Source organism: Perca fluviatilis, chromosome 7, assembly GCF_010015445.1.
Source record: "Perca fluviatilis chromosome 7, GENO_Pfluv_1.0, whole genome shotgun sequence".
Taxonomy (NCBI): Eukaryota; Metazoa; Chordata; class Actinopteri; order Perciformes; family Percidae; genus Perca; species Perca fluviatilis.
In genome coordinates, this window is record NC_053118.1 from 14,755,166 (window position 1) to 14,776,928 (window position 21,763).

Sequence of the window (21,763 nt, forward strand, 5' to 3'; positions counted from 1 at the left end):
AAGTGCAGCCCCCTATATAAGGTGTCTATGTTTGGATGCAGAGTGATAAGGTATGCAGGCCTATCCTTATTTGTTAGCATGATGCCATCATATCAGACTCAGACGGGCCCAGTGCGTTGGGTGCAACCTATTGCCCATACGTGCGTCAATGGCCTAGCCTCTATCCCTGCATCAGATGTGAGAGACCTGGTTTAAGAGTGATGCATGATGTCATGTTAGTTTACACAATTCTTCAATCTACACGCCTCTGAAGACAAAAATGTAATTGCAAAATGTTCGACCCACATCCTTGGGGTTCGTGATATACAGCCTGTAACGTCGACATACTCGTAAAGCCCGGACAGACTGTTCGAGCTGTAACCATCCACACCTTGTCGCCTCCTTGGTCCAACCCAAAATGGGGTCACTGCCTATTAATCAAATGCACATTTTTCACGAGGTGTTATTCAAGCTGTTGTCATCAAAGCCTACGGGATGACAAGTCAGTGGACTTAAATATGGTAGGCTAAATAACTACAAGCTGTGCGCATCTTTCCAGCATATCCGAAGCGCAGTAGGCTAGGCATCTCGCCCATGAACCCCGTCAGTGCTTTTTTTTGGTCATTTTTGGAAACAATGTTGCAGACCACCAGTGATCACACCGACAGCTCTACTGTAGCTCTCCCAGAGCCAGACTCGCCCCTTCCCGACTTACCAGATTTGAAAAACGCCGCTATGTCTGCCGCGTCCTTCGCAGCCTCATCTAGTCCCTCTCCTGCACTCATGGCTGTGGTCGCATCTGCGGAAATAGCAATAGCTATCCTCAAAAGCGTTTATTGTTGCAATAATTATCTATCAGCTAAAGCAGATCCTAACGCTTTTCATTGAAGCAGATCCGGTCATACAATCTGTGTTCCCTTCATTAAGCGAGAGACCTCCTCCTCCATTTTGGCCGAGAATGGAAAATCCTGGCGACCGATCGGCGGCGCTCCCGAGTTGGGACGTGAGGGAAGGGAGGCGGAGGAATGGGGGTGATAGTGAGAGAAGGCGGAGGTAAAAGAGGAGGGGAGGAGGACTGAGGGAGGAGGGCTATTCCGTTTCGAGTGGTGGGTGGGGGTGGGATATCCTGGGATTCCGTTTCGGGGAGTTTTGGTGCATTGTGCGCCACCCAAATTTAGTGTGCGCCACAGTAGGCTACATCAGCAGCCCCCAGCGTCGCTCACTGCGGTCCTGATGCGGGCTGCGTGGGAGTCATTCTTCAGGATTTCATGCCTTAATTGCTCAAGCCCTCATGTTATGTGATATGTCATTTTGATAAACATGCTTTTTTTAAAGCCTAGTAGCAGTGATAGTGGGCTATTTGATCTTATTATATAGGCCCTTATAGCTACATTCTTTAATATTCCCATCATTGAGTTCTGGTGTTGCATTATTTAGTTTCCTAACAGTTATGGCCTAGTCGTTCACAATGGTAATCTTTTTTACATACATTGCACGTCAGACTAATCGTGTTTTAGCGGATAAGGAGACAATGACGACGAAGGAGAATGCTTGTTCAATTATCTCTTCATCTCCTAGTGATGAAGATGATGCTACAGTATGAGGTCATTTGCCCCACAAATCTAACACACAGTTCTCCCTGATAGCTGCAGCTCTGTTCCTTCAACTAGGAGCAGTGCACTGCTGCCATCTGGGGGTTGCCTGCACAAATTGCTCTGGGTAGTTGAGCTATGTGTAAGGAGTAGGCCTATTCAGTTTGCCTCGTTGCATTGACATTCCGGCCGACCTAATAATAAGGCATCATTTACTAATTTGAAGTAGATGTCCTATATCACACAAATACTTAAACTGACGTTCTGATTTAGGCTACGCACAGTTTAGGCCTGTCATCAGTCTGATTGATTCAGCAATTAGACACACCTGTAATTAATTAGGCATAGCTGTAGTAACTTAGTTACGCTCGTGGTCATGGTTTTAAATTAGGCTAACGTCACTCGTAAATTAAAAAAGAGATAGTCTAGATGGAAACAGGGGTCCACGAGCGCACCGCCAGGCTTTTTTTTATGCCACCTGATTTTTTTAAATCCTTAAACTATTTTCAGAATCTGCCAGGTAGCCTACCAAGCTGAAATAATGTCCCAAAGGCTTCATGTTTAACCATTTGCCGCACCCGACCGGAACCCGAAAAATCTAAAAATGATACAGAAAGTGGCATAACATTTGAAGTAAATAACATACAGAGACAAATGAAGACATTTTCCCATACAATTCCGACTCCAGGAATTTAATGGAATTGTTATTTTTGACATTTGACAACATATTGACCCTATTTCTGGACAAAAATAGCAAAACATGGCCACAGATTTGTAGAGGATTTTCTCAAGCGAATAGGGTGATTTGTTTTTCACAACCTGTTATTTCTTTATCATTCAAGTGTCTATTTTAAGATTAATTTGGTTAAGCTGAAATAATGTCCAAAATGCTTCATTTTTAACCCTTTGCACCAAACCCGAAAAATCTAAATATGATATAAAGTGGCATAACTTTTGATGTAAACAACTTACAGAAACAAAAGGACACCTTTTCTATCCAATTCTGACCCCATAAATTTAATGGAATGATTTTATTTGACAACATATTGACTCTGTTTTTTTTTTATTTATGGCCAAAAAATAATAAAAGTTAACCTAAACTACTCATCTTCCTCATCATCACTGAAGAGATCTTCGAAGTCTATTTCTTCCAGCACTTCATCCTCATCATTATGTTCATACTCTCCATCCTCTTCACCCACAGACAAGTTGTTGTTGTTGGAATCAGCTACCTTGTCAAGAGCTGCCTGCTCTTCAGACTCTGCTCTCTGAGCCAGTACCTCAACAAGAGAAGGAGGGAGGATGGGTCCAACTGTCCAAACAGGTTCCAACACCTCCTCCTCTCCTGTCTTCTCCTAGCCCATGCCTGGATCATATGGCTTGGGGCTCTCGATTATTGCCTCGTCTGCTCTATATAGCAGGCAACTCTGTAGTTGGCTCTCTGTACATGTGGGATGAGACAGACTTTGGGGGGTGGCAGGCATTACAGGTCTACTTTTGACTTTGAGTCCCGGACTTTGTCAGCACCGACCATTTTTCTCAGCATCTTGGCTCGTATTGCGTCAGCTGATGTCATCCGTGCTTGGCCATACATGATGCACGTGAAGCTCTCCATCCCCTGTTGAAGCTCATCTGTGACCAGCCAGTCTGCACCAAGCTGCCTGAAAGCATTGTGGAGTTTAGGATTCTGCTGTAGCTTATTCAGGGGATTCACCTTTCCTTTGCTGGTACAGTCCCCCCCAGTAAAGACATAGAATCCCATCAGGGTGCTACAGTAGTCAGGGCCCAGTGATTCAGACAGTTCCGTCACATTTATGAGTATGCAATGTTTGCCAGAGCCGTGGTCAAGGTAGATTGAGAGGTTGATCTTGTTTGCATGGTAGAGGAGGATCATCAGAATTGACAGCGTGGTGGAAGTACAGGACAATGCGGCTGTCTGTCTCCTCCTGGTTGGACCGCAGTGCATAGATCTCAGAAGTCTGGCCCTGTAACAAATAAAGAAACTAAATGCTACTACATAATGTAACAATTAATACATAAGACAACAACTGCATGACTTCAAATGTTTAAGAGCCCAAATATGGTCTGCAATTGTACATATGTGAAGTCGAGAATATTCACAATTCCAGAGCCATTTGGTCTACCTAATATTGTAGAGCCTAAATATTTTTTTCAAAGCATTGTGTATAGGTTGACTGCTTAAGACTTCTGTCAACTTACCTTTCCATTTGTTGATGTTAGGTCATAGGATTTCCCATTAACACACACCACTGCTTTCATACTCTTCTCAATCCGGGATGCTGCCTCATTGCTCCCCCAGACCTTGAGAAGCAGGTCACATAGCTGCTTCTTGTTCAGCTCATTACCAAGGAATGACTTAAAGTCATAGGGCTTCCAGGTATTTGGACCATCAATTATACTTCTCAGTAAAGCCACGCCTGAGCCTCTCCTGGGCTTTGATGGAATCTGAATGCCAGCTCTGGGAGCGTTTTCGGGAGGCGTGATCTTAAAGCTTCTCATCTTGGATGACCTGTCGTAGAGAGGAAGGGTCCTCTTCTTGGTGCTCACATGGCTCTCCTTCACCTCTTGAATCATGATTCCCCCGGCGCTGTTTACAACATTTGAGCCATGAACATTGCTCGTGATTCTGTTCAGGTTGTCCCACTCGCTGTGAAAAACAGCAAAACAGAACATATGTTTCTGAGTGTCCTAGTCGTGAAAGGATGGTTGTGCGCTACAAAGACAGAAAATTGCTTTAGTAAATATCAAAATCAAATACCTGTATCAAAAAGAGTTCAGCATTGACAATGTAGGACCTCGTGAGCAGTAAATTTAATTATAACTCACCTACTATCAAGTGTTCCAGTCACCACTGAGCTCAGAAATTGTACAAGATGCTCTGGAAGAAGTACGTCCATCTTCACGGCATATAGCTCCTGTGCTGTCTGGGGCCATGGTAGCTCCTGAATGCCTTTATAATGTGAGAATGGAGGGTGAGTGCTGCTTCTTGAAGTTGGTCAGCTGTTCCAAGTTCGTATGCACATCCAACTGCTTCATCTACAGTAATGCTAGGGCTGTATATGAGGTTTGACTCAATACACCCACGGTGTTGCACCTTGGAGAATGTGAGTTCATGAGAGATGTGTTTGTCTCCTTGTAACCGTCTTGCCAATTTCTCACTGCGGTATTCAGGATTAGGAAAACCTTGAATTTCCAATGTCTTCGTGTACAAGTTGCACATGGATCTTAGCTGGACAACCTCTTTGCATTCAATCACACTCCTAAGAATGTAATCCTTTACCATACACTACGACCTGTTATGTGCTGCTATCTTCTGGGCCTGCAGGCTGTCAATGTTGCCTGCTGCCTTTTCTGCCCTCTCCCTTCCTCGCTCATGGGTTTGGTACTCTGTGTTGAAGTTGTTTCTGCATGATGGATGATACTTAGCTTCCATTGCAAAAAGCTCCTTGCCCTGCACCTTGCGATAAAGAGCCTCTTTCTTTAATTCCTGTGCCCTAGGTTCAATAACTTTCCAGGCTGGTTCCTTGTGTTTCCAACTCTGAAACTTTGTAAGCTCTTCAGTCTTGCCCTTGAACTTGGATTGTGCTTTGTCACAGAAAATGCACTGATTGGGAAACAAGAAGGAACACCTTCTTGGAGCTCCTTTCGATTGAATTGACAGAAATTTGACATGGCGCAGAGTCCTTTTTCAATGATGATGATTCACCAGATGTAGAAGGCTTTGACACTTGTAAACAATCTATTTTCCCTGTAAAGCTTTTATAGCAGTTTTGGTGATAGCCAATTGTATCCAAAGGCAAGTCCTCTAATGTTAGTGGAATCTGTTCACAAATATCCATCATGCGGTATGGTGAACTGGCTTCTTCACAGAGTCTCATATCTCGGATACTGTGTAGATATGATAGCTTCTCGCTTGCCCCCCGCCCCCTTGCATGCGTTTAGCGTGGTAAAATTACCATACTCAGAAAGAGTTGAGACAAGTAAAATACATGTTAGGGAAAGAATACTCTTTCGAGGCACTTCCGCTGTGTTACAATGTTTAATTTTCCCCATGGTAAGTACGTATGAAGTATTGAGCCTGAAAATAAAACAAAAACTTTAGCTAGCTACCAACTAAGCTACCAACACTGCTAGTCAAGAATACAGATTTGATTTCCAAAAGCCTGATTATAGTAAAAACTGTTGAAAAATTACTTTAAGTTATGACTACAAAGGTATCTTAATTATAGTTTCAAAAAGAGAGAGCAGTGCGAGATGGCGATCTGCAGGTACCAACCGACGGCCACCAACTGCAACACCAAATTCCAAAACTGGCAGTTGATGCTCAGTCAACTTTTTGGACCTTTTTTGGAATTATTTCTGTAGTTTAAAAAAAAAAAGAAATTAAGTTAATTTGCTTTCTTTTGTTTACTTCAAAAGTAAAGCTATTTTCAATTTCTTCAGGTTCAGGATAGGTGCAGTAAAAGGTTAAAATAAACCCCATTTCAGACTGCTATTAGTATAATAAAAACGTCACATGAGCTTTTTTGCTGTTTTTGACCATAGATCGATAGTCAAGTTGTAAAATATAACAAATAACAATTTCCCTGGGTCAGAATTGTATAGAAAATGTGTCATTTGTCTCTGTAAATTGTTTACATCAAAAGTTATGCCACTTTATATCATATTTAGATTTTTCGGGTTTGGTGCAAGGGTTAAATATAAAGCATTTGGACATTATTTCAGCTTAACCAATTTAATCTTAAAATAGACACTTGAATGAATAGCAGGTTGTGAAAAAGAAATCACCCTATGCGCTTGAGAAAACGACAAAATAGTTGATCCTCTACACATCTTTGGCATTTTTTTGCTATTTTTGTCCAGAAATTGTTGTCAAATGTCAAAAATAACCATTCCATAAGTATGGGAAAATGTCTTCATTTGTCTCTGTATGTTGTTGTTATGCCACTTTCTGTATCATTTTTTGATTTTTCGGGTTCCGGTCGGGTGCAGCAAAGGATTAAAAATGAAGCCTTTGGGACGTTATTTCAGCTTGGTAGGCTACCTGGCAGATTCTGAAAAAAAATCAGGTAGCATAACAAAAGCCGGGGCGCAAAACTAATGGGGTTTTAAATTTTGGATATAGGCCTAACTGTCCGTGTAGGCTAACGACTATAACTTCATTAGCTATCTACCGATAGTTTTTTTTTAAAAAACTAGCATAGTTGACTTGCTAGCCTATCTGTTAACCTATTATGGTCAAGAAAGAGCAGTTGACTTTTTAAGAGAAGTACAAAAATAGCACGAATTTTACCGTCTTCCGGGTCTACAAAACAACGTGACTTGACCTGTCTGCTTTCCTGCTCCGACAAGTGGAACTGATTCCTGGCCTTTGTTGTGGTCCTCTGTCTGTCCGTAGGCTACTTTCAACTGTTCATGCGATTAGCCTACGGTATTTTTTTTTCTATTTTGAAAGACTTCTGTGTAAATAAAATAAAATAAATTGTCTAGCTACATTTCTTTCTAAACCAGCCTTATTGTCTATGTGACCAGCCCACTACCCTGTTTGTCCCTTTTACAGATTGCCTCGTTACCTTGGAAACCACTAACAACATACATGGTCACCACTTGGAAAACGTGTAGAAGATCAGGCGCTTCAACCAGGAAAACTAAATTGTAGCCTAAATAAACAACGTAGGCTACTTGAAGCTTGGAGATTTAAAGTCTGGTAATATAAGAGGCATTTATGTAAAGGAATGTTGTAACCATGTCCTTCAACTCTCGACTCGCCAAAGTCAGCTACAGGAACAGACCCACCCAACCGTCTGTCCCAGTGGAGTCACTCAAGGAGATGCAGGTAATCTGAATTTGATAATCATAGCATCGTCACACTTTATGAAATGAAAGTCTATGAGGAATATCTTCTCAGTGTCCCCACATTCAGGGGGAATGCAGACCCTAATAACCCTTATAACTGTCTAGTATGGTCAATATGGCCTAGAGAGATCTCTGTGAGTGTGGTTGCCTGCTTTTAGGTAGGCTATTAGGTCTAAAGAATCCCTACATCAGCATCTAGGTTATTAGGCCTATATGATATCTGTAAAATACCACTCTGATATCACTGGTAGGATTGTTTTGTTTATTTAGTTGTGCACAGTTATCCAATTTTACCAGCTGGCACATTTGCAGTCATATATGCAAAAACAGATTTCCCTTTCATCCTTTTGGCAAGCTCAGATATATTTTTTTGTCTTGTTTTGTGATTAATTATCATTTAGTCAAATAATTGTAATTTAAAATGCTACATACATGTCTCCAACCAATGAGGTTGTTAATTTTTATTTTTATTTAGCACTTCAAAACAAGCTTAGCCCAAAACTGGGTATGCTAGAAATAATAATTAAAAATTAAAAAGGTGCTCAATATTAAATTTTGTTTATTAACTTAACATTGGCCTCAGATACATTACCATTATTTAGCACAGCTAGGTGTAGCTAACTCAAAGTAGGATGACGTGAGTTGGGAGAGTGAAACCTTACATCAGAATTCCCTTTTCTCAAATGTGAGAAAAGATGATGTAATTAATCTGCACTTCATTTTCAACTCAAGAATCCTCCAAGCCCTGATAATTGCTCTGAGAACCACAACACTGACTCACTGGCCTCCCAGCAGTAGTCAAAAATAGCTGGATCACAACCTACTGGATGTGTTGGCTGTATTATGAGCCTCAGTCCACTAGATGGTAGTGTCTAGTTTCTGTAATGTTAGATAAACCTCAGAAGGCTGGATGATGTTCCACAAAGACATGTTTTACTTCTGGTGCATTTTATTAATGTCATTACCAAAATAGTCACTGTAATAAGGGAATCATTTGTTTATATGTGTGGCAGATATGTGTAATTTAGTTTGTATCTGTTAATCAGTTCAGATTCATCACTTCCACCATCATAAAGGTCAAAGCGGAAACAATTGGCATATGAGTGTTAACTATTTGAAGGTTTTGTTTGTGAGTTTTGTAATCTGTGTGTTTATTTTTTACATTTTTTTAATGCCTATTTACACCTTGTAACATTTTTACACAGGTTACAATCTTAAAGATAAATACTGCACTATACAGGCTACTTATGATTTAACAACTCTGCAGTCACTAGAAGCCACAGCAACTTGACTCTGTGGACCTGCTCCATTGACTACATATTTAGACTAATACAATCTTTTCTTCAGATTGATTCAGTTCACTTTCATTTTAATGCACTGCTGACCACAATTAAAGAGAAAATTCTTTCACATGCAATGTTCTAAGCGGTCAGTGAGAATGTGAATTGTTTAAAGAAAACTAAATAATTCTGGTCTATCATGATCTGGACAAATACTCATTGATATTCTTGAACTAACTAACTAACTAACTAACTAACTAACTAACTAACTAAATATATATATATATATGTTAACTATAACACAGATATATAAACAAAACAACTACTGAAACACCACCTATTTACCACAACCTACAACCTCCTTTAGCTTAGCCACAGTAATTCTGAAAGGCGCTATATAAATAAAAGTTATTATTATTATTATTATTATTAATATTATTATTATCATCTACTGTCCATTTTGTTTTAGTCCAGTATTAAAATTTCGGCCAAGGATTAGTTAGGACTACATAGACAACAAAGTCCATTAAAGGTGAAACAGTGCAAGTCAAAATGAGTCCTCAGAGCTGTTTTGACTGCTGAGACATATTGTGCTACAACCTGATGTAGTTTTACGTAAACCAGATGTGAATACGCTCTCCATGTTTGTGTCAGTGTGAGCATCCCCTGTGAGACCAGTGGACCTTTCTCTGCTTTGCTCCTTCTCTTATGTCTTTCTATTTCAGATCTCACCACCCTCTCATTCATAATTTACAGTCACTCTCCTGTTTCATGGCAGCTCCAAACCAGACAGTTCAACTTAGAAAATCAGTCATGGCATACTGAAAAATGAATGACCCAACTGCTTTTAAATGCAAAGCTTTGCAATCATTTCTTCAATATCAAGCTGTCAAGCCAGATCCTTAAGACAGAGCTGTGCTTTTCATCTGCTGGTTGCCACAGTAAAAGCTAAAGGAATTTAATATTAATTGGTGGGAGGTTTGTTTGTGTGTGTGTGTGTGTGTGTGTGTGTGTGTGTGTGTGTGTGTGTGTGTGTGTGTGTGTGTGTGTGTGTGTGTGTGTGTGTGTGTGCATTCACTGGTTAATTGATTAAGGTCCCCCCCAGATCAGCTACTAATTATAATATTAATTATACTCTAATATTTCAATTTCCCAATCATTCATTTAATCTATAAAATGTCAAATATGAGAGCCAAAGGTGGCATTTTCATATTGCTTGTTGTGTTCAAAACCTGTATTCAATTTGCAATGATATACAATGGAGACAAGCAGCAAATTCTCACATTTGAGAAGCTAGAACAATCATAATTTTGTTTTTCTGCTTGATAAATAATAATAATAATAATAATAATAATAATAATAATAATAATGATTCATTAAATAAACTTAATTTTAAAGTTCATTTTTTCCTATTAAATTAATCATCTTTATGCAAAAAGTAAAGAGAAAATAGAAAGCGAAATAAACTGCCAGTGCAATTATGACTTACCATGTTAGAATATTAGAATAATAAAGCACAGTGCTGACTCCTGTTAAATGTCACCATTATATTCTTTCTCTGTGTAGCTGTTACAACAGTCACTACATGACTAGTATCAGTCAGTTAGCACACAATGGTAATGCATAGAGGTGTTTAGTTTGTGAAACCTGGTGATATTTAAGAGGCCGAAAAATGTCTTGGTATGTGGTTATTTTTTTAAATTTATACCACACTGAGACACTATGTTTTATCTGTTTTTGCATGTGTGTGTGTGTGTGTGTGTGTGTGTGTGTGTGTGTGTGTGTGTGTGTGTGTGTGTCTAAAAATGTCACCTGCCCACACTGTATTCAAATATATCAACAACCTTTCCACCCCCTCTCAGACCCTGTCTCTCCATCACTTTGTTGTAATAGACGTGTAAGGTGAGAGCAGGACCTTGATAATTACCTTGCATGCAGATGGCCATCCGACACCGCATTATCTAGTTAGCAGTCCCCTTTAGGAGCAACACTCTCATAATTTCAGGGCAGTAACCTTTCTCACATAGCAAATAAGAAGGCTGATTGCTGACATACTGCAGTTCTTTGTTGGAAGCTGTAATTCTCTAATGTCATGAAAAGCAAAGCCAATTAAGAAGGTGGACTGACCTGAAAAGAAGTGTCAGACTGAAAGTCCGACAATGCTGCATTTTAAACCAGACTATCAAAACAAGGTAAGGTGACCCAAGAGTTCTGAAGTTACAGACAACTTGGCTTCTGGGCTATCTAATTTGGCCAAATGTAATTCATCATTAATGTGTCAGGACTCAGTTAACAGCTGATGTGTTTGTATCAAAATGTGGCTGGTAGAAAAGTTCAAGAAGGCTGAAGTAAGGGAAAAGCTTAGGAAAACAGGTTTTATTTATGTATGAAGTTGTATGATATTTTAGCGTGCTGCAGGTTACGCAGGCGTCCCGCAAGGAGCAATACCAACTGATTTTATCTGACAACAGCCTCAGTCTGGTGTATTAACGGAGAAAGATACGGCAACCATTGAAAAAGTTCCACTTTTTCCTGAATGTACTTAATGCAATAGACCAAAGAGAAATTATTTAAACACCCGTTGTATGTTTATAGATCAGTGAAGTGCAAGTTATTTGATGAAAATAACAACAGAGCTGTTTTCTGTTTTTTGTAAAAACACCACCTCCATGAATTATACATTTGACAAACACTTAACAGTTTAATTTAAATGTAAATCATGTTTTCATCAATTTTTGCTGTGTTAAATTTGTATTTTAACATCCCTGTTAACATCCAAACCGAGTCACTGTGCAATTACAGATTACAGAATTAGTGCACTAAGTAATAGGTAGAGATGACAATGTGAGGTCAGATTAGTTCTTTTTCCTGCCTTTCAGGCGTTTTACTCTTGTCATACTGTATCATCAAATATCAGAGAATACAGAAGAGGAAATTAGACACAAAAGCTGTGTGATGGCTGCTGATGCAGATCTAAATGTTTAAAAATGTACTTACTAGACTAGAGTGAGGACCAAGTTTCTCAATCATTCCAAAACAAATATTGTAGACTGAGTCAAGTTTGTCATGAAAGAATTGAATGGCAATTTTTTGATACTATTGTTTCAAAAAGGAAAACATTTGGTCAAATTCAATATAATTGAGAAAACAGACCTGTTTTGTTTGTTGTTATAGCCTTTAGGTTAGAACATTCTTCTATTACTTGGTTTTGGAGATAAGGTAAATAGCAATATGTGTGATATCCCATCATTTTTAGTACAGTACAGTATTTGCATAGTTTAGTCTATAGCTACTGATCTTGAATGAACATTTAACTACATTCATAAGATCAACGTGACATGAGCTCAACACAGAATCCACCCTTAAGCACTTCTATGCACTAGTTTGCCACTTGCACATTACAGCTATTGTCCTGCTTGCTACTAGCAGTGACACCTGAGGTGTGGGCTCATGGTGTGTGTGTGTGTGTTCATGTGTTTCGCATTCCTGCATGTTAGTTTGTGGATGTATAGTGTTTGCATACAGAGCTGGGTTCCTTTTCTTCACCTGTGTCTGTGTGTATTAACCTGGGTCTCTAAGCATTTTACAAGCGAGCATATGATGCACCAGTGTGTAATAGTTCACAAACTGCTCATGTCTGTCAGTTTGTTTAAACTGTTCTATCCTGACCACAGCTGGCTGTGAAAACTCATACACTATTTACTGGAATGGCCATTAAACATAAAGCAGGCATAGCTTCAGCTCAGCGAGCTGACTGGTCACCACGGACAACTTGATAGGGATACTCAAATTGAGAGTGAGAGTCTACAGCTCCCCTGAGTAGGCCTATATGAGAAAGTGAGGTTAGCAGGTTATAGAGTATATATAGAAGGGTTTGAGTCGGAGAGACGAGGAGCTGTCATGTCGCAGGTGTTTAGAAAGCAGCTCTGGAAAAAAACAGTTTCCAAGCTCATTCAGGTAAGATAAATCATGTAGCACTGCTGCTGTTTTTGTCGTGGTGTCATTTGAGGGTTCTCTACCATTTTAGTTTATCCATCCACAATTCTCATGTGTTATACCAAGCATGGGCACCATTCATTTAGCACAGTTAAAAGGACAAAACCAGCTGCAAAACTTCATATCTTCAACAACTGTGTAGACCTCGTGTTATTTCTATTCCTCAGAATAAAAATGTGGATTAAAATTGACTAAATTATTTCCCATGTTCATTCAAGGTTTGGCAGGACACTAAAAACATTTTGAATTGCTTTTTTAAAATTATATAAATTATCAGACTATAATTCTGCTAAAATGTCCTGCAAAGCTGTTTTCTTTTTAATTCCAAAAGCCACAGTTTGTTTATTATAGGGATTGTCAGTCTCGCTGTAGCTTATCTCAGGATGGGGCTTTGTTTGCTTCTGAAAGCTATTAATGTTGTAGATGTTATTACATGGGTCTGTCAGCACTGGCTTCTGTTTCTGTGTTATGGGAATAACTAAATGTGTGTGTGTGTGTTGTGTGTGTGAGTGTGTGTGTGTGTGTGTGTGTATGTGTGTGTGTGTGTGTGTGTGTGTGTGTGTGTGTGTGTGTGTGTGTGTGTGTGTGTGTGTGTGTGTGTGTGTGTGTGTGTGTCCGTCTGTCATTGTTGGAGCCTGTTATTGTTGGCTAGTGTATTTTGTGTGTATTGCATTCAGCAGAGACTCCTGCTTGTTTGAATATTCGGCACCACACTGCATTGTGTCTGTATTGTTAGTTTCTGGGCTGAAGACTGAGTTGGCTTTCACACAATTTGGAATAAAGGCAGAGACAAGGCGTGAAACGGATGGTCGCCCAGCAACTGATGGCTTGCTTTTTTTCTGGTCGACCTGTGATGTGAGTGTTTGTGTGTATATAATGTGTGTGTATATCTTTATTGACTTTAACACGGTTTGTGTGATTCATTGTCAGAGTTTTTCAGTGGTTTATTTAAACTTACTTGAAGCAATGGGCAATATTTAAAATGTATAAATATTTTTGGAAGTGTAATTTTTCTTGACTGGAAATTACATACAACTGCTCAGCATTGCAGGATATTTCTCATTTGGGGAGTCGAATATAAATATCACTGATCTTGAAATGAGATCACCAGTCTAGAAATGAAAATTATGCAGTTAGTGTTGCATTGGTCTTAACGTGTGTGATCTTTTGTAACCAACCTTGTGTTCCACATGGTTAGTTACAAAAGATCTCTTCTGTTCTTATGTTTAAGATATGCTTTACAGGAGTAAACAGAGCACTGATACCAATACAAAGTCTGTTTACATCAAGTATTAGTAAAAACAATTCATGCTTGAATTGACTGAACTGTGTGCAGTAAAAGTACATTTCAACCCTGCAAGTTTGTTGTGCTTATAGCAGCTGTCCGTGTTGACGTGACCTGTGGCTTTCACCCATTGTTCCTGAGAGAGTTTTGTTAATGCTTGGCAAATGTTACCATGATTTTTGAGAAAGTTAATCATTCTGCGGGCTTATTTTGTGAGAAAAAGAAGAACTTAAGTACAATGACAAACGTCTTCATATCTTCCCGGATTTCAGTACCAGTCTTCTCCAAAAGCGTCGGGAGTTTGATGATATCAAAAAGAAACTCCGTGAACTGGACATTAAATACTCTCTGCACTACCCTGCTACGCTCAAGATTATCTCTGATGGTAAATCGGTGCTGTGCAAAACCTCAGTGGAAGCTGAAACGTTTCTTCAGGAATTACAACTTAAATGACGGACTGCTCCTGGCCTGTTTAAGGTAGTCTATTGATTGGTTGTTGTTGATGTTTGTTTGTTTGTTTGCAGTAGCGTAATCTGGATGTATTTGCTTATTTCTTGAACGTTTACATGATATGGAAATGATTTATAATTTCCTTCCAGACCAGAATATTGAGATGCTTTTGTTTTTCTCTTATTCCCTTTAGCCTATAGGGCTGGACATATATTAAAAAATGAATTCAGTGGCTGATAAATATTATTTAGTTTCTTTAATTAGCATTTGCAGCTTATCACTGAGTTCTACTAGGCTATCTCTTTTTTTTTTTTCTTTCAATTTATCTTTTTTTTTTTTTTTTGCTACAGCCTATGGGCTGTCTCATAATAATGTGGTCTGTATAGTGAAACATTTAGGATAGCTTATGTATAATGCATTTCCAGTTAATGTTTTTGTGGCTTGAGCCTGCATTCTTGTTTGTTTGACTTCTTTTTTCTTTTCTTGTTTCTTTTAAATTCATTCCAGACTATGCCTAGGTTTGACCAGTTGCTGTGCTCTTGTGTGTGTATCGTGGTGTGCGTGTGTGAGTGTTTGTGTTTGTGTGTAAATGTTTGTAAACATTTGTTTTATATGCTCTCCCCCTCCCCTTCACCTTTTTCTCCCCAACTCTCCTATTTATTTATTTCTGAAGAATCAGTATAGGTAAAGGTTTATTTGTTATACATTTGAACATTAGGAGTCTGACACATAAAATCGACTTACTAAGAGCCTGGCTTTCTTACAATAAGCCCAGCGTTATCACACTCTCTGAAATATGGCTGAATAGCGATATATCTGATGCTGATGTTAAACTTGATGGTTATACTCTGTATAGAGCAGACAGGTGTACTCGTGGTGGGGGAGTAGCCACCTATGTCTCTTGTCATTTATCTTCTGAACTCATTATGCCAAAGGAGATAGCTGTATATTTTGAATGCTTATTTGTTAATATTGCTTTTCATGAAAACAAGCAGATAATTATAGGTAACATTTATAGACCTCCTAATTCCCCTGTTGAATCGACAAATTGTATTCTTGCTACTATTAATTCTTTAGACTATGCAAATGAGTTGATTTTACTGGGTGATTTCAATCGTAATTGGCTTGATCGCTCATCTTTTCATGAGAAAAACTTATTTAATGGTCTCAACCTCACTCAACTCATTACTGATCCGACTAGGGTGACTAATAAGTCTAAGTCTCTTCTGGACTGGATTTTGGTTACCCATCCAAATGGAATATCTCAATCTGGGGTATTATCTGATTGTTTTAGTGATCATTCAATTGTTTTTTGTGTTTGAAAAATAAAACTACCTCGTCTGCCATTTAAAGTAATTAGGATAAGACAGTGTAAAAAATTAAATACAGATGCTTTCATCCAAGATTTAATAAGCATTAATTGGTCTAGATTTCAAATGATCCCTTATGTTGAAGATGCCTGGAACTTTTTTCTGTCAGAGGTTCTTAATGTCATAGACAGGCACGCACCTTGGACATCTGTTAAGGTCAAGGGGAGTCATTATCCTTGGATTAATGGTGATTTAGTACATTAATTTAAACAACGAGATAAAGCCTGGGTCAGATATCACATGACAAAGGACGCTGCTGATTGGTCTGAATATAAGAAATTAAGAAATGATTGTACAACCAAAACAAGGAATGCAAAATCAAATTATTATAAGTATTCTTTATCAGATGACATCAAAAACCCTAATCAATTCTGTAAGAAACTTAATTCTTTAATTGACAAAACCAATAAAAGTCTTCCTATCAAACTTAGAATGAATAATAACATTATTACTGACCCTATGTCAATGTCCAATGCTCTCAATCAACATTTTTCCTCAATCTGTTGTTCTCAGTTATCTGAGCTCTCCTTTTCTAGCATAACAAATACTGTGAACAATGGCACATTTTCATTTTCAACAATTCATCCCTCTGATGTCCAACAGGCAATCTCAGAAATAAAATCTTCTAATGTTGGATGGATTTAGACCTTATCATTCTACAACAACAGCTCTTACAATATTTACCAACGATATTTTTTCTGCACAAGATAACAACAGGTCTACTGGTGCAATTTTCATTGACCTTACTAAGGCGTTTGACATGGTCAATCATTATATTCTTCTTGATAAACTATATGCTATTGGTCTTTCCAAATCAGCTGTTCTTTGTTTTAATGCATATCTTCATTACAGACGTCAAAGTGTGTCTCTCAATGCTGTTTTCTCTCAACCTAGAATAATTGAAACTGGTGTCCCTCAGGGTTCTTCCCTTGGGCCGCTTTTATTTTCCATTTTTATAAATGATTTACCACAAATATCTTTAGATTGTCAGGTCCATCTATACGCAGATGACACAGTTATGTATACATCTAATCATGACATATCTGAGATTCAAACCTCACTTAAATGTGATTTCAATTGTATTCAAACACGGTTCTCCTCTAATCTGCTTCTACTGAATAAAAAGAAGTGCTATAGCATGCTTTTAGCAACTAGATCTGCACTCCATAAGCAAAATAACTCTCTTGAGGTTAAATTCCTGGATGGTACACCTCTAGACAATGTTGAGGAGTTTAAATATCTTGGCCTTTGGCTCGACTCACAACTTATCTTTAGACCTCATATTGACTCCATTGTAAAAAAGATAAATTGGAGCTTAAGAATGTTATACCGCTCAATTAATTGTTTTACTAAACAGATTAGACTAAAAATTATTACTCAACTATTATTGTCATTGATTATTCAGATGTTGTTTATCAGAACACAGCCAAAATTAATCTTAAACCTTTGAATGTGATTTATAATAGTCTCTGTCCATTTAGAACCCATCACTGTCAAATGTATCAGTCATTGAATCTTCTTTCACTAACTGCTAGACGTCAGTTTCACTGGTTGCAGTTTGTTCATAAATGCATTTTTTCAAACTACCCATCCTATCTGAAACAACACTTGATTTTATATCAATCACCCTATAGTTTAAGAGATACTGACCACCTTTTTTTCTCTGTACCACATATATCAAAAGAAATTGGGAGGAGAGCCTTTAAATTTAAAGCCCCTTCCGACTGGAATGGTTTACCTAGGTCTTTTAGATCTATCTCCTCTTTTCATCAGTTTAAGATGGCTCTTCTTAATTATTTGCATACAAGCTGCAACTGTTTCTCTCATTCTTGATATTTTTATTTATTCATCTATTTTTATTATTATTATTTATTTATTTATCTTTTGTATTTTCATATATATTTTTTCTTTAACTGTATATGAATGACCTTCACTGTTTACTGTCTAATATTTAATGGTTTAAATGGGGAGGATATGGGTGGTTTTGGTGTGAAGTCAGTATGTATGTATGTCTGATGATGTATGTTTTTCTTGAGGTCTCCTCAAGTTGTTTTGTTAACTGTTTTGTCTAATTGTGAATGTATTGTATATGTTTGCCTTTAAGGACCCCCTTGAAAACGAGATGCTACATCTCAAGGGGTTATTCCTAATAAAGAATTTCCAAATAGAGTGATGCAGGTAAAGTGCAGCTAGGCATTATTTGTTATTGAAACTGAAGGAATTCGTATTTATCCCGGCAAATGAATCGCCTTTTTGAGAAAGGGTTTCGGGAGTAGGCGCACAAAAATGGCTCGCTAGCGCTCACTACAAAGATAAAAGAACTGAGCCCCTGCAGTACGTTTAACGTAGACTAACATATGTAGCATGTCAAGACGTACAAAAAAGCTCATTGGAGCCATATCCTAAACCCAACAGGAAGTCCGCCATTTTGAATTGAAAGTTCGAAATTAGTGTGATTTGGGCCATTTCCACATGTTGTACTTTAACAAACTCTTCCTAGATATTTCATCCGATCAACTTCAAATTTGGTCTGTGCCATCTTAAGACATTAAAGATGAAAAGATATTAAAAGAAAAACTTTTAGTCCAACGGTGTGGGCATGGCGTGGCGGACATTTTGAGCATTTATCGATGAACAAAGAAGTTGTTGTAACTTTAGTGTAAATTGTCCAATTGGCCGATTGACAAGGGTCCAGGCCTGAGGACATTTATAGTCCAAAATTGACTTTTGGTCATAGTGGCCCCCGCTGGCAACAGGAAATCAGCCTTATATGACAAACATCATCCGATTTACGTGAACGTTATACTATGTGGTGTGCATGTGATACTGAGCAGCCCCCTATACTTTAACCACGCCCACTTACTCAGGCAACATAACATTTGAACCGTTTAAGGTAGAGTCTTGTGTGAGGTGTCATTGAACTCAGCAGAGAGTTTCTTCTTCATTGTTGATGTTTTGGCCCGCCCCCTATGCTGTAGCCACGCCCCTTTTTTATAACTTATGACCCATTTGATGTAGACCCTTGTGTGAGGTATCATTGAACTCAGCAGAGAGTTCCTTATTAATTGGTGATGGTTTGGCCCGCCCCCCTATTCTTAAGCCACACCCCCTTTCATAACTGGTGACCCGTTTAAGGTAGAGTCTTATGTGATGTAACAATGAACTCAGCAGAGACTTCTTTTTTTATTGGTAAAGGTGTGCGCCGACCCCCATCCTTTGGCCACGCCCCCTTTCACAGCTAATGAACTGTATGACGTAGAGTCTTGTGTGAGGTATCATTGAACTCAGCAGGGAGTTCCCTTTTCAATGGTGACGATTTGTACCGCGCAAATGCACGGTCGCAAGGAGCGGCGTCCGCCAGTAACCCCGATGCGCGCAGAAGCGTGAGGGCCCGTCCAATGCTGCTTGCAAAACCTTGTTTCACTATACAAACTTAAATGTCAATGTGAGTATTGTCTGGTCTCTTTTAAAGCTGCTAACAGGCTATTGTGTTGCTGCTCTCTCTAACCTTGTTGACACACACAGCTTGTGATGTTATTGGTATGCTCCACCTCCACCTCACTCTGGCTTCACATGACCAAATCCCCAAGCTCTCACTAATAAGAATCAATACTTTGACTCTAAACCACTCTGACTTGTGGTAGAATTGTCCCATCTCTCTTTATACCCAAGTCCATTGCTGTGGTTGAATAGACTTTTGCTTAGGAAGGTTCCTAACTGAGTGAAATGACCCAGAATGATCTAAGTGGCAGCCATGATAAGAGGTGGTCGAATTCTCTGAATGCTAAAGGAAGGTGCTTCAATGCTTCCTTTCTTATCTCCTTTAGCACAGAGTACACTGCACCAGTAAGAAAGGAAAGGAGATAATATAGTCTCAAAATTCCTTGCAGCACCAACATTTATGTCCCTATCTTTTATCTTAGCATACATTTAACAATTATTTTCATACAATAATACTAATTGGGACTAAGTTGATAAATATGAGTGGACAGGATGGTGAGCCTGAGCAACCATTCTCAATGTGAAAACAACCATTTTGTTTCAGTTGTAACTGGTAGCCTATATTCCTTTTTATATACATATTTTGCCTGGTTGTCGACGTTATTATAGCCTCCATGAAACAACATGGTAAGAACACACGGGGGTGAAGTATCTAAGTTGCGCTTTTAGTAATTCATCTTCGGACATTGTAGTTTCACCACGGCAGACCCACGTCAATAACATCCGCTGTCCCATAATTACATAGCTGAGTGAGTGAGCTGTTGTATTTTCTGAGCACCACAGTTGTTATTTCCTAAGTCTCTTTCACATCTTTCCTTGACCTCGTGACGTTTTCCATTGAGGTCAAGGAAAAGTGTTCAGGAAAAGACAATTTCTTTGACAAATCGACTGTAGCCCTGGCCTCCAGCCTCTTGCTCTCCTTCCCTCTCCTCATGCCCTTACCTGTTAAAATATCCTGTAACATTCTTTCCTAACTTTCTTCCTCCCTCTATTTCCTCTTCCTTTCATTTCTCATAGCTTTTCAAGTTTCCTACCCCTCTTGCCTTCCTTTTTTCAATTTATTTTTCACTGTGCAGAACTACAGATTCTATACTTCAATCTCTCTCCCTTTTTCTTTTTTTTTTAATTCAGTCAGTTTCATCCTATTCCTTAGCTCTTTACATCCCTTGTAGCTGTTTTTGACCACCATTCTGCTTTTTCTTATGCTGTTACTTCATGTCTGTCATCCTTTCCATTTTTCCTCTATATGTTCCGTAGGCTTTATTCAGGGTTCTATCTGATCTATCCCTCAAAAACGGTCACATCTATTCTATCTATCTCTCCAATCCTATTCTTGGTACAATCCATGGGGACTCACCCAGGGTGCTTGTATGTACGTGCATATATATATATATATATATATATATATATATATATATATATATATATATATATGAATGCGCACGTAAAAATAAAAGGAAGAGAGAGGGGAAGTAGGAAGAACATGATGAAAGAGAAACTTGATCAGTTAATGTCATTCTCAGTGTTAAAGTTTAACCCAGTTGTTAACAATTGTCTAAACAGATTACTACTGTATATAAAGTGTTCTATTTTTGGCATTGCCAGTCTCAGTAGGATGTTTCCTGCTTTGTTGTAGAAGAGGGCCTTTTAATAGATGGTCTGACCATGGTGACGTCAATGCAAAAAGTATTTTAAGCCATAAAGAACTGTTCCTGCCACCCCCTGTTTAAAATCTAGACAAACAGAAGGTAGTGTAAATTAGAGAATTTAAATGCTCCCTGCAGCTGGCACACCACGCAACATCAGGTTTCATGTAATTTATTAGCTGACCTTGTTCCTGTGTTACTGAGCAGCGTAACCTGGCAACCCATTGTGGTTGGTGATACTGTCCCACCATCCTGAATACAAGCCATGGCCTGTTGTAAACTGGCTGTTTTGTATGTCCTTCCATTCAAAGAAACCTGCATTTTGCAGACTTTGGATGGGTGCTAATGGGAGAAATGGAAGCACTTCTCAAAGGTTGAAGGATGAACATTGAAATGAACATTGGGAAATATTGAAGGAATACTGACTTTTTTGGACATTTTCTGTCATTCTGGCGTGGAGGTACACACAAAGTACAGATGGAAACTATACATTGCCAGTATACTGAGGATTATCATGTAACTGTTTTAAAATATTAATTTAAATTGGCTGGGTGTTTTGTTTAGCAAAAGTTGAAAGAGGAACGTGAAGCTAAGCGGGCCCAGCTGGATGGAAGACATGACTACATCCTCAGCATTGTGGCTTCATGCCTGGGACTGGAGAAATCGGATGTGGAAGATGCCACACTGGAGGGCAATCAGGTATCCTGTATATTTACACAGACATTGTTTTGCATGTAGAATACCACAATAGCCCTAACTAAAAAGAAGTAGGTGTGGCAGCATTTGC

At 38.7% G+C, this 21,763-nt stretch overlaps 3 protein-coding genes across 4 annotated transcripts in view; 1 reads left to right on the forward strand and 2 right to left on the reverse strand.

The window, feature by feature from the left end:
- Positions 1 to 1,019, reverse strand: part of triob (trio Rho guanine nucleotide exchange factor b) — a 118,315-nt gene extending 117,296 nt beyond the window's left edge. The window contains 1 exon segment of the mRNA XM_039805510.1: positions 695 to 1,019. Coding sequence (XP_039661444.1) covers positions 695 to 764 — 70 coding nt within the window. The 5' untranslated portion in view covers positions 765 to 1,019.
- A 1,603-nt stretch (positions 1,020 to 2,622) lies between these two features.
- Positions 2,623 to 5,759, reverse strand: LOC120562731. The gene is made up of 3 exons (XM_039806597.1): positions 4,419 to 5,759; positions 3,792 to 4,239; positions 2,623 to 3,556 (listed from the first exon to the last, which is right to left on the reverse strand). Exons 1-3 carry the CDS (start codon positions 4,487 to 4,489, stop codon positions 3,416 to 3,418), a joined length of 660 nt encoding a protein of 219 aa, XP_039662531.1. The 5' UTR covers positions 4,490 to 5,759; the 3' UTR covers positions 2,623 to 3,415.
- Positions 5,760 to 7,204: 1,445 nt separating this feature from the next.
- dnah5 (dynein, axonemal, heavy chain 5) overlaps positions 7,205 to 21,763 on the forward strand; it is a 111,744-nt gene continuing 97,185 nt past the window's right edge. The window contains exons 1-2 of one of the 2 annotated variants that reach the window (XM_039806393.1): positions 7,205 to 7,428; positions 21,541 to 21,675. In XM_039806393.1, the coding sequence (XP_039662327.1) occupies positions 7,339 to 7,428; positions 21,541 to 21,675 (225 nt within the window). In that variant the 5' untranslated portion in view covers positions 7,205 to 7,338. The remainder of the gene's footprint in view (positions 7,429 to 21,540; positions 21,676 to 21,763) is intronic. The other variant, XM_039806394.1, reaches the window with a different exon arrangement.